The sequence below is a fragment of the Alexandromys fortis genome, unplaced genomic scaffold (assembly GCF_014885135.2).
Source record: "Alexandromys fortis isolate MF-2015 unplaced genomic scaffold, M_Fortis_MF-2015_v1.1 scaffold_53, whole genome shotgun sequence".
NCBI lineage: Eukaryota > Metazoa > Chordata > Mammalia > Rodentia > Cricetidae > Alexandromys > Alexandromys fortis.
In genome coordinates, this window is record NW_026067939.1 from 5,824,420 (window position 1) to 5,836,554 (window position 12,135).

General features: G+C 46.2%; 1 protein-coding gene across 1 annotated transcript; it reads left to right on the forward strand.

Moving 5' to 3' along the window:
* Positions 1 to 6,788: 6,788 nt before the first annotated feature.
* On the forward strand, positions 6,789 to 9,409 carry CUNH3orf80 (chromosome unknown C3orf80 homolog). The gene has a single exon (XM_050147565.1). It carries the CDS (start codon positions 6,974 to 6,976, stop codon positions 7,715 to 7,717), a length of 744 nt encoding a protein of 247 aa, XP_050003522.1. The 5' UTR covers positions 6,789 to 6,973; the 3' UTR covers positions 7,718 to 9,409.
* The last annotated feature ends 2,726 nt before the right edge of the window (positions 9,410 to 12,135 follow it).

A 12,135-nucleotide genomic window follows, 5' to 3' on the forward strand; every position in this document is an offset into this window, starting at 1 on the left:
CATACACGGTCTGCGCTGCAAAAGGATCCTATCTTGAAGGATTGAAGTCGCCATCCTGTGGATTTTTGGGGAGACCGTGAAAGCTTTGGGAGGTCAAGCCTACCTGGAGGAAGTGGCATGTCATGGTGATGGCATCTTGTTCTGAGTCCCTCTCTCTCTGCTTCCTGTCCACCATGCCTTGGGTTCTCACCATCGTGTTCTGCATCATCACCAAAGACTATGAACTGAAACCTTCAAAACATGAGACAGTAAATCCTTTCCCTCTTACGCTGTTTGACTGATGTTATGTCCCAGCACTGAGGATACACGGCAAGCTCACCAGTGCTCTTGTAAATCCACAGCCTGAGCATGGGGCAGAGCGTAAGCTGTTGCTGCATGGTGCACCCAGGTTGATGGAGACTGCGCAGGGTGGGATGTAACAAGTAATTTCCCCTTGTTATAAGGAGGCAAAAGTATATTACCAGCTTCAAGTGAAAATAATGGAGCATAAAAATGTTTCACCTCATAAGAAGAAATAATTTCATGCTATATGATTTTTCTGCCAATGTGAGCACCTGGCTCCTCCATCAGTCTCTGAAAAATGCATTCCAGCTGCAACAGGCTAACAATTGAAAATCATCATGAGAGAAAAACTCATTCAGCCATCAGAACTGGAATTCTCATTTCAGATAGCCAGGGCCTATTTCTCACAATATTTATGGTTTACTTTTCATAGTGTCAGCAATAACATGAACATTATTAACCTCTTCTGCATTTGCTATGATAAATTAACCGATAAATTATTACAGAGCCAAGGCTCGGAGCTGGAGTCTGGAAAGATGGCCCAGCAGTTCAGAGCACTCGCTGCTCCCTCAGCGGAACCAGGTTCAGTTCCCGGCACCCACATCACATGGCTTCAGTGCTAGGGATTCTGGGACCTTTTTGCAGACTTTCTAATCACCTGCATACTTGTGTTGCACATCCATACACTCAGGTACATGCACAAACACATAAAATAATAAGTAAGTCTGTCTTTAAAAATTCAGAGCTGGTGATTGAGCTCAGAAGTAGAATTCTCGCCTAGCATGTGCAAAGCCCTAGGTTCAATGCCTACAATTATAAAACAAATATATAATAAACGTAGAAATTTAAGTCACTAGCAAATAATATTGCATATTCATTTGTTTTCGAACTCAGCATATCCTTATTTTCAGAAGCACATATAATTTTGTATGGATTAGCAACAGGTGACTTGGTTCAATGTGCAGGGTCAATTGTAATGGAAAAGAGAATTTGTTTACAGACATAAAAACAAAAACAGCTAAGACCTCACACTATTACCTACAGCATTAGTAACGGGTTACTAAAAGTGGCCATAAAATGACAGAAATAAACGTTTTATTTCTTCAGAAGAACTTTATATTCACGGTCTAGACTAACCCCAGCTTCATCCTCATGAGTCTATCTTTCTTTCGTTTTGTTTTCAAGACAGGGTCTCTCTTCGTAGCCCTGGACGTTGTGGAACTCGATCTGTAGAGATCTGTAGACCAGGCTGGCCTCGGACTCAGAGATCCACCTGCCTCTGAGGGCTGGAATTAAAGAAGACCATGCCCAGCTTCCTTGCTGGTCTTAGGACTCGCCTTTTCCCTGCTTCAGGGACTGTGAAGAACAATCTCCTGTGGATACTGGTCCAACTCAACAGGGGCCGAGATGCCCACTCAGTCTTTTTAGCTAGACTTCGCCTGATTGGCCTTGGGTTTCACTTTCAGTACTGCCACTAACTTATTATGTTGTTCAGATGTGCGTCTGTCTGTCCATCTGTCTGTCTCTGGTTCTAGTGACTGGAGTGGGCCTTGCACATGCTAAGTAGCTACTTTGCCAAAGAGCTACATCCCCAGTCCTATGCAGGTGGTTTAACCTATGTTGTGAAAGGGATAATGATAACCTACTTATCTCATAGACATTAAATAAGCAGAAAAACAAACTAATGTACATGAAAATTCTCTGGAAAATTGTAAAACCAAATACAAATGTGAATTTAAGGCTGACCCGTGGTCACACAGTGAGACCCTTATGTTCCTAGGGGCCTGTAATTTCTCGACCCTTTATTACTGGCTCCAATCCTGGAGGAAGAACCTCTTTTTCTTTTGCACATCATTTGAAAAGAAGAGCCAAAACCTGTGACTTTGATTTTTTTTTTCTCCTAGCATGTGGCCAGAGAAAGCCTTTTGTCGGCTAGTTGGGAGTTTGCACCCTTAAAAGAGGAAATCTGAATTCTACCTGAGTGAAGGATGGGAGGACCGGAAGAACAGGAAATCCTGTGATCTCCTTCCTGGTTTTCAAGGGAACCAAAGACAATAATCACCTCCTAGAGCATTGGAGGGAAGAAGGCTGGTTGTAGGGGAGGCTTCAGCTGCTTAAAACCTATCTGTAGCGGCAAATGCTGCAGCAGAAGCCACACTGCTTTTTGCAGACCTAAGAGATGGCAGATGAAGGATCTTGCCACCCTGGAGATGTCTCTTTATAAAGTTTCCTTGGCCTAGAGATTGCTACCTCCTGCTTTTTTTGTCCTGTGTCATAGAGGTCTTTTCTGGAGAGGTCTCCCAAGCCAGTGTCATCCCCATAACAGGCCTGGGTAAAAACCTTGAGAGCATTGAACTTTCCCATCATAGGCCTTCATCAATGGGATGTTGATTCATCATTGCGACTGCTTTCTGTTGTGCCCTCACCCCTCTCTGATAAGCTCCCAGAGGACAGAGAAGGGTTTGATTTCATAACCCGGAGTGGGACGGAGTGTCTAGCTCAGAGAAGGGCCCACATTAAATATTTACTGAGTAGTGATGGAAGAAATATGATAAAATTTAAAAAAAAAAAAGCCTCCAATGCAGACCATCTCAGGTCACAAATCATTTCTAGGAAGGCATATTTATGCAAATATACATAAAATCCTTAATTAACTATTATTCAGGGAGGACTTATTACAAGGGAAGGGACTCCACAAAAGGGGGTATTTAATAAATCAATTACAGCAATGTAATATTAATAGGTAGGACCAGGCTGCATATGCTAAGAGCTTCTTACAGACCGGATCGTTGACACTTCCTAACTGCCCATGCCTAGACATTTTGAAAAAGGGACATGAAAAAATTAGTGTTTTTGTGTCTCTGGCCTGAAGACAAGAGCCCCTTGTCAGCAGACAGAAGGGAGGAAATGTGTCCTTCTGCCCCAATGTGATGTGCTGGAAGGGGTTTCATGCTTGGATACACTTGGTTTGTCTCAAACTATCAGGACAGCTTCCAGGAACACGTATACCACTGTGAGTAGCTCAGTTCATGTTCTTAATTTAAGTGTGAGTGTGTGTGTGTGTGTGTGTGCCTGTTTGTGTGCACATGCATTTGTAAGTATACATGTGTGTGTACGCATGTGTAAGCCATAGGTTGACATCAAGTGTCTTCCCTGGTAGTTTGCCACATTATTTTGGAGAGTCTTTTGTTAAACCCAGAGCTCACTAATTAGGCTACGCAGCTGCCTAGCAAACCGTGGGCTCTGCCTTCCTCCACCTCCTCAGACATGTGCTGTGCCACCTAGCTTTTTACATGGCTGCCGGGGATCCAAACTCAGTTTCTCATGCTCTCACAGGAATAATTTCACCAACTGAGTCATCTCCCCAGCCCATAATGTTCTTAGTTTTTAGCAAGCTACATTCCAACACACCCAAGGCAGCCACCGTCTTGGGGTTTCTATTGCTGGGAAGAGACACTGCAACCATGTAAACTCTTATAAGAAGAATATTTAATTGAGGGGCTCACTTAAAGTTTCAGAGGTTCCGTTCATGATCATCACACCGACGAGCATGGCGGTGTGCAGGTAGATGAGGTCCCGGAGGAGCTTAGAGTCCTACCTCTTGCAGGCAACGGGAAGTGGACTCAATCACACCGAGCAAAGCTTGAGCCAAAGAGACCTCAAAGCCCAACCCCGTAGTGACGTACTTCCTTCAACAAGACCACACCTCCTCCACCAAGACCACACCTCCTAATAGTGCCACTTCCTGTGAGTTTATGAGGCCCAGTTCCATTCAATCCACCACAGTCATCTTTCGCTATCTGTTCTCCCCCTTCTCCTATGCGCTGAGTAACACAATCGGGTGCAAACCGTAACAAGATGTACTCTTTCCTACGGACCGTGTAATTAACTTCTGTCTTCCTCCCTAAACGGCTTGCTCTAGTTATACGTTAGACACACTTTTAAAAAAAAAAAAAAGAATCTGAGTAATGAACAATGTTCTTGTGAGACTTTACAGGTGCTAGGATTTCTTTTCTTCCCTTGAGAGGGTTGCACGCGATAAATTACACCGCAAATAACAAGGGACGGACTAAGAGAGTGAGCGCTGAGAGACTAAAGAGGCAGCAGCTCCTGTAGAGGGGTCTCATGGATGGCGCTTTGGGGCCGATCAGTTTGGAAAGCAAAAATAAGAACTCCATGCCACACTCACTTCCCAGGGTTCATTCTTTGCTTTCGTGTAAGCGAGGCCTCTCAATGTTTTATTGTATGCCAGGCCCTGTGTTCTTTAACTGTGCCCTAAAATTCTGCAGACAAATTCTAACTCATTAAAAGAAGACAGAAACAATTTATGCTGTTGTTTAGGAACCAGGGAGATGGCTCAAACTGTAAAGTGTCTGCTGACCAGGCCAGAGACGTGAATTTGATTCCTGGGACCTACATGGGTGAAGGAGAGAATAGACCCCTTCCCCCAAAAAACTATATAAAACATACCCCTTCCCCTAAAATAAATATATAAAATGTAACTTAAAATTTAATGCTTTTGTTTTAAATCAACACCAAGCAGCCACCCTCCTTCCTCATCAGCCACACAACTCCCAGCACCTGCTCCTTCTGCCATTGCTTCTGCTATGCCCAGCAGAAATCCCTAGACCTCGGATTCTAAAAGCCTAGAGGGACAACTTGCATTCCTCTCATTTTGTACTCCCCGTCCATCTCAAGCCAGAGGTTTCCCTTAGCCCTGAGACTATCTGAACTGCACCAGTTTTGTTTTTGTTTTGGGAAAGGCACAAAGAAGGAAGACATTCGGCATTTGTTCTCTCCGTGAATCTCGTCCTGGCTCTGTTCAGTTGAAAGCGGTATGCAGAACTGGGGTCACTCCATTCTTGGGAGGTATTGGTTTTTTAAATGTATTTTTATCAATTATGGTGAGCATCTAGCAGGGCTCCCTGAATACAGAATACACAGTATACATTTTCAGTGTCAATTCGGCAAGAGGACGGGGAACAGAAACCAGCACAACCGGAGGTGACTCAGAACAAACCTCTTCCATCTCCCTGCCTGGCTATAGTTTGAGCTAAGCTTTACAGACTAGTTCAGTACTCCCCGTGGAGTATGGCCTGAGAAATGCTTTGACTTCACAAAAGCAAAAAAAAAAAAAAAAAAAACCCTGTGCTCAAGGACACACTCTTGTCTTAATGACACTTAGACACTTCTCCCGGAAGAGAAAGCATCATTATGGAGTTGAAGCAAAGCAAGGTGTTCCCACCAAAAGAAGTTCTAGAAAAGTCTTCCTGTAGGCAGGGCCGCGGCCCATCTCCATCGACCCGGCCCCTACCCATCCCAGTCTTGGTTTGTTTCTCTTTTCAGGAGAGAAAGCTTGGGTCAGAGCTAAGTCTGTACGGTCTTGCTCTGTTCTTTGACTTTTTCTTTTTTCGCACAACGACCTTGAAATTCCCCCGCATTAGTGTTTTCTCTTCACGGAGTCCTTCCTGCGTAAGTGTTGTCTTTTTTATACTGCCTCCATCAAAGTGGCTTCTTCAGGGCGATCCACCACCCTACCGATGTGCCCCATGGGTCTGGGTGCCCTGAGACTTTCCCAGCGGTTGGTGGCACTAAGGCAAACTGATCCAAGTACTAAGTGGAAACGCTCTGACATCCTTTAAAGTCAGACTTTACAAACACGGAATAACCTTGAAAAAGACCTTCACGTTCTGCTCAGGAACTTGGCCAGCCGCTTACCGCTCCCCTCCGGATTAGTTATTTATGCTGCAGGAGAGGGCTCTTTGCACCTTGCAGCTCAAATCCCTGCCCTCCAGTCTGGGCATGGCGGAGCGGAGGGCTGGGTCAAGTAAGCCTCTGAGAAACAAGGGTCTTCTCCCTTCTCCTTAGCGAGCTGGGCTCACCTCCACAGAGTGCTTCTCTGTCCCTCTGGGGCTACTTCTGTGGCTGTAACTTGAACCTCTCCGAAGAATTCTTACCTGTTCTGGAGTTTCTTAGGGTCCCGGCTCCCCAACAACCTGGACCTACCTGCCATCCAGCAGTTCCCACCCCGGAACCCTAGGGCAGCAATCGGGCTGCACTGGCCATTAATGGCCATCATCCATTTTTAATCAGAAAGATCTCAAGAAAGACGGTAAGCGAAACCCGGTCGCGAGTCAATTTAAATAATATTCCTGGGGAAATCCAATCACTTAAAACTGAGACACCTACGCTAGTGAGAGAGCGCCCCGCCCGTCTGGCGGGGAAGAGCGCGCCGGCTGAATTAATCAAGATCAAGGGGCTCCCGAGCAGAGAGCTCACTCCGCCTTAACCCTTCCAGCGCCGCGGGGTGCCCCGGTGCCTGAGGAAGAGCGCGGCGGGGGACCGCCGAGATGCCCAGAGCAACCCCGCACAGGCCATCTCTGCTGATCCCCGCGACTCCGCACGCTTCGCCCGGGACCCCAGCGCCCCGGCAGCTCGGCACCCCAACTCGAGGTCACGGGAGAGCTCCCGAGGTGGCTTCGGCAGTGAGCAACAGCCGCCTCCCGCAGCCTCAGCGAGCCCCGGGCTCCTCCTCCCGCCCCAGCGTGGCCAAGTGAGCACCGCTCGGGTCGCAGGTAGCCGGGGCACGGGAGGTGGCGCGCGCGGGACCCGTCGCAGCGCCCAGCCGCGCTGCCAGACGAAGCTCCGATCCTCGCGGTCCCGGACGCCGGCGGAGATCTCTGCACCGGCCATGTGGGGCCCGGGGGTCACGGCCGAGGGCCTGTCGATGGCTCCAGCGCCACCGCCACTGCTACCGCTGCTACTGCTGCTCGCGCTGGCGCTAGTGGCGCCCTCGCGGGGCGGCGGGGGCTGCGCGGAGCTGGCGTGCGGCGAGCGGGAGCGCTGCTGCGACTCGGCCAACGCCACGGCCGTGCGCTGCTGCAAGCTACCGCTCCACGCCTTCCTGGACAACGTGGGCTGGTTCGTCCGCAAGCTTTCTGGGCTGCTCATCCTGCTGGTGCTCTTCGCCATCGGCTACTTCCTGCAGCGCATCATCTGTCCCAGCCCACGCAGGTACCCGCGTGGCCAGGCTCGTCCTGGCCAGGCACGACCCGGGCCTGCCGGGGGATCCGGGCCGCCGGGGACCGCGGGGCCACCCGACGACGACGACGACTCGCCTGCTCTGTTGCGCGATGAAGTGGCCGCGGGTTCGCAGGACTCACTGCTGGACAGTGGCGGCGGCCGGGGCCGAGGAGGTGGGGGACGTCTGCCTCCTGCCTGTGTTTCCGAGCACGAGCTGCGAGTGGTGTCGCCGGTCTTCCTTCAGCTGCCCAGCTACGAGGAGGTCAAATACCTACCCACCTATGAGGAGTCCATGCGGCTGCAGCAGCTCAACCCTGCGGAGGTCGTTTTGCCCGTGTCGGTGCTTGGGCATCCGCAAGGCGATAGTGCCGGCGACCCCGACGGCGACCAGGGCCGCTTCCCGCTCATCTGAACGCCCGGAGCCTCACAGAGATCAACGGGATCGTACGAGGCTGGGGGCTGCGTGTGGCACGCAACAGCTGGTGTGTTGGCGGTCGCCCCTGGCTGCCTCTGACCATACCTAGTATCCCCGCACAACCTGTAGCCCCGCGCCTGGGTTGGGGTCAGTCCCCTCCCTCTCGCTCCCTGGGGATCCTGTGTTTTTCTATGTTTCTTTGGACTCAAGGTTGGCAGCTCGGCGAGGGCACCGGCTTTGGACCAGCTAGCAGCTCCTCCTGGACACCCGTCCCCGCCCTCTGCCAATGCCTCCCCTTGTGTTCACTGTAAGTGCCTGCTTCTCCAATCCAAAAGAACACGTTAACCTTTGGTGTGTCTATAGACCCGCGGCTTGCTTTATGTCCGAAAAGGAAGGAGCGCAGGTCCATTCCTTGCCCTCCTGCTTGGATGGGTCCCAGTCTCCCCAGACTGGAAGGTGAGGCCTTTGGCTCTGGGCCACGACCAGTGACTGCTGCATGTGGGTTTGTGGAGGCAGCGCTTGGCTGTGATGGGATCCCTTTCTTGAGAAAGACCCCAGAAAACCCTTTGGTGTCTTCCTAGCCAATCAAATAGTCACTGCTGATGGCGCACAGTTAAGTGGGGGGAGGGATATCGTCATGGATAAGAGGTTTAGTTGCAGCAAGATGTAGCAACTAATTAATCCAGACCGGATTTGTAATCTGGTACGATGAATTTTGGGGTTTTGTCAGTAAGGTGTTTGTCTTTTATTTTTATATTTTGTCATGCACTGAACACATCGGGAAGGTAGTTCAACAAATTGGCAGGGTAATCACTGTTCTGTTTTAGACCCGTAACCATCAAGAAGTCGCCCACAATCTGCCATTGCTTAATACGGTGTTGGACATTATTTCATTAAAGGTGTGGGGGATGGTCAAACAGGAAATGTGACATAAAACATGAAGGATATCTTATTTTCACTATTTGAGAATATAGTTTATTTTTAGTACCAAAGCATAATACATAACTTTTATAATAACTGTGTACATTGTGTAGTCTGGGTCTTAACTGTATCATGGAAGTATGTGTAAAAAGGCCATTGGAACATGTATGACACACCATGGAGCAAGATGGCTTGCCAGTATGTCCTTCTCTATGTTTCGTTTAGGATGCATTCTGCAACGTGATTCCAAACATAAGAAACAGAATTGTAACTTTTGTTTAGACCTGTAACTTTGCAGTAATGTGCAAAGAAGAATTTGCCCAACCTATCTTTATTAAAAAAAATGAAGCAGTATCATTTTACTAGTTCTGGGATATCCCCTTTAAGTAATAAGACACATTTTAACGCATCATATAGTGTACATATGGAATCATCAGTGTACAACGTATACATTGTATGCCACGTAACTATCACAGCGTACGGCTAGCATGAGTGGAAGGGGTGGAAAGGAATGCCAGCCACTTTCCCTGGAGAAGTGTGAACAGCACCAATTGTCAAGAGAGATTATTCACTGGGTCTATGAAGAAGCCGAGCAGGCCTAGAAAATCTTCAAGTGTCTGATTTGTATTTTAAAAAAAAAAGATTTGATTACTTTTAACTTTTAAAGACTGATTGAAAATGTCTGACGTCCTGGGAAATATTTTTAATGTATGAATTATAATAAAATGATGGTTTGCTTTAAACTCCTCAAAGCTAATGACCCTATTATTGAAGAAAACCATCTGAGTGCATTAAAACAGAAAAAAAAAACACTAACATATTTCTCTGTGTATTTTTTCTTCTTTTTTTAAAGACAGGATCTCAGTTTGTAAACCAGGTTGATCTGGGACTCACTCGCTCTACAATCCAGGCTGGTCTCGACTGTGCCTCAGTCTTTGATGCCCCTGCCTCCCAAGTCCTGAGATTGTAGGTGTGGGCCACCATAACTGGCTCTTCGTACAATTTTATTTAGTGTATGACTATAGAGTAACATATTAAAATATGAAATATGTATCTCTTGTTTAAAAGTAATTTTAAACTGTTAACTGACAGACAAAAAGCATTAGGTGTTATGATTCTACAAGATTTAATCAAACATAATTACACTGCGTTATATAGTTATGTTACTCAGAAGTAGAAAATTTGTGTTACATGTGGCTATCCATACAATTAATACCAAAAAAAATGAGTTGAATTTTAGGCCATTTATATCTTGGCCAAATATATCCATGAGTGCTGTGTTTTCCAGAAAAGGCTCAGGCCTTTTCTTCTCATCAATAATAATAATTCCAAATATTACCGGTAGCTCATCTGGAATGCACAAGTCTACATGCTAGATAAACATGTATTACATACACATAATGTACATGGGTTAATCACTAGCTGTGTAAATGCAATTTGTTCTGGGAGTTCGAGAATCACAAGCAAAGGGTGAATGTCTTCTCGAGATACAATGAGTTTTAAAAAGCCATTAATCGCTACATCCAGCAAACGCTGGGTGCTCCAGCCGTGGGAAATGGCACTGGCGAGTCTGCCAAAGGGCATAAGGTGTGCTATATAAGGAAAAGGAGATTCAATTGTAAAGGCCAACGGGATTACGAAGGAAATGGCCTCCCTCAACGGTTTAAAAGGCCATATGCTAAGTACCTTGATGTCCTTTTTCCTATGCCGCTTCTCTCGAGAGGAATTAATAAGCAATTCGGAGCTGAAACTGATACATTATAAGCACAAAGATGATGTTCAGATCCATACAATATTCCGGAATGACTTTTCATAAGTTGAAAATAACTTGGACGTCCTTGTTGAGAGCAACGGGGATGTGCGTTGGATTTTGAGTAGCAAGCCTTAACCACCTCTCCAAAGTGACTCGAGAATCCCATTAGCAGTAGCACAAACAACCCTTCCTTTCATGCGGTCAATCACAGAGAAATTGTGGCACTTACTCCCTTTCAAAACACTATCAAAATCAGCTGTTAAATAAACCAGTACCTTGGTTATTCACAAAATCATATAGAACCAGATATTCTTTATATACTTTTACTTACAAAATTTACTTTTAATTTTGTCACAAAAATTACATTATGGCGGGGTAGGACACTTAGTGCATGTCAGTAACCCAAATAGTACCAGCATCCCCCTGAACTTAGTTAAATGGGGTTAAATATCCCCACTGTTCTGGTGTCTCGTACTTCCCTTGTCTCCCCTGTGTTCTTAGCTTGCTCTGAGCTGTCTCTAGAAGGCTTCTTTAGAGGCCCTTCCACAGGGTCCTCACCGCTGTGAGGGTCCAAAGGCACTCTGGTTACTACTGGGCCGTTTGTACAGAACTCTTACAAATCAGATTCTTTCTAGAATTTTCTTTGTCTACTCTTTGCATCTGACTTCTGTAGGCTTGTACTTTGAGCCAAGAGGTTTTTCCTCTTTATCCATTAAAGGGCTATCAACTTTTTTCCTCTTTGATTTTTATGTATAGAACGCTCTCTGCCACTCTGGGTAAATGGGGTCTTAGTGTTTCTAGCACAACGCACCCTGACATCTGTCTCTTTGTTGTCCCTCACCTAGGGATGGTGGAAAAGATGGTCAACCCTTCTCCCAATCTTGCTACAAATACACGTTCTTTGCTGTGTTGGGGGAAAGAATTTGATCTTTGCGTTTTCTTCATAACAGGGACCTTATTTTGCTTCCATACTATCAAACAGAGATATATGTATATTGCTTCTTCATAGACTGATGTATCTTTCTGCTCAGTTTTTCTCAGTCAGCTTTGTGGTTCCTTTGGTGCATACTGTTTTATGTAAGTAACAGTAAACCACCTTGGCTTGCCAATAGTCTATTTGTTGCACTGGAGAAAGGATCCCGTCCTCCTGTTTGTTATATGAAGCCTAGAGAGCTCCAAAGTAACTTGATTTAGGATGCTTGCTGTCTCTTGCACACTTCATCATGTTCTTCAGAAAGCTTTTCCGAGTATCTGTTTAATTGGCTAGACTAGAAATTACCCTTGCCTGTTTCCTATGCTTCTACATGATCTTACAATTTTAATAATCTCATTAAGATTTTATCTTTTGCCTCTTTGTTGGTCATATTTAGTTCATGAGATAATGGAATTAGAACCTTCCAGATATATTCATTTGTATTTTTCTTATCGACCAAAGATGTTACCAGATCAAAATTAATTTTGGTTATTTTTCTAGGTCTTAAAAGTGTCATCTCTTGAGTTGGGCAGTGCACGTCTTTAATCCCAGCACTTGGAAGGCAGAGGACCGCAGATTTCTGTGAGTTTGAGGCCAGCCTGGTCTACAAGTGCTAGTTCTAGGACAGGCTCCAAAAGCTACAAGGAAACCCTGTCTCAAAAAAATGAACAAGCTAGTGTCAATTCTTAATTTATAGGCTTAACTTTGATGCAAACTCTTTGTTTTAGTTTGCTTTCTATGGCTACAATAAACACCATAACCAAAGCA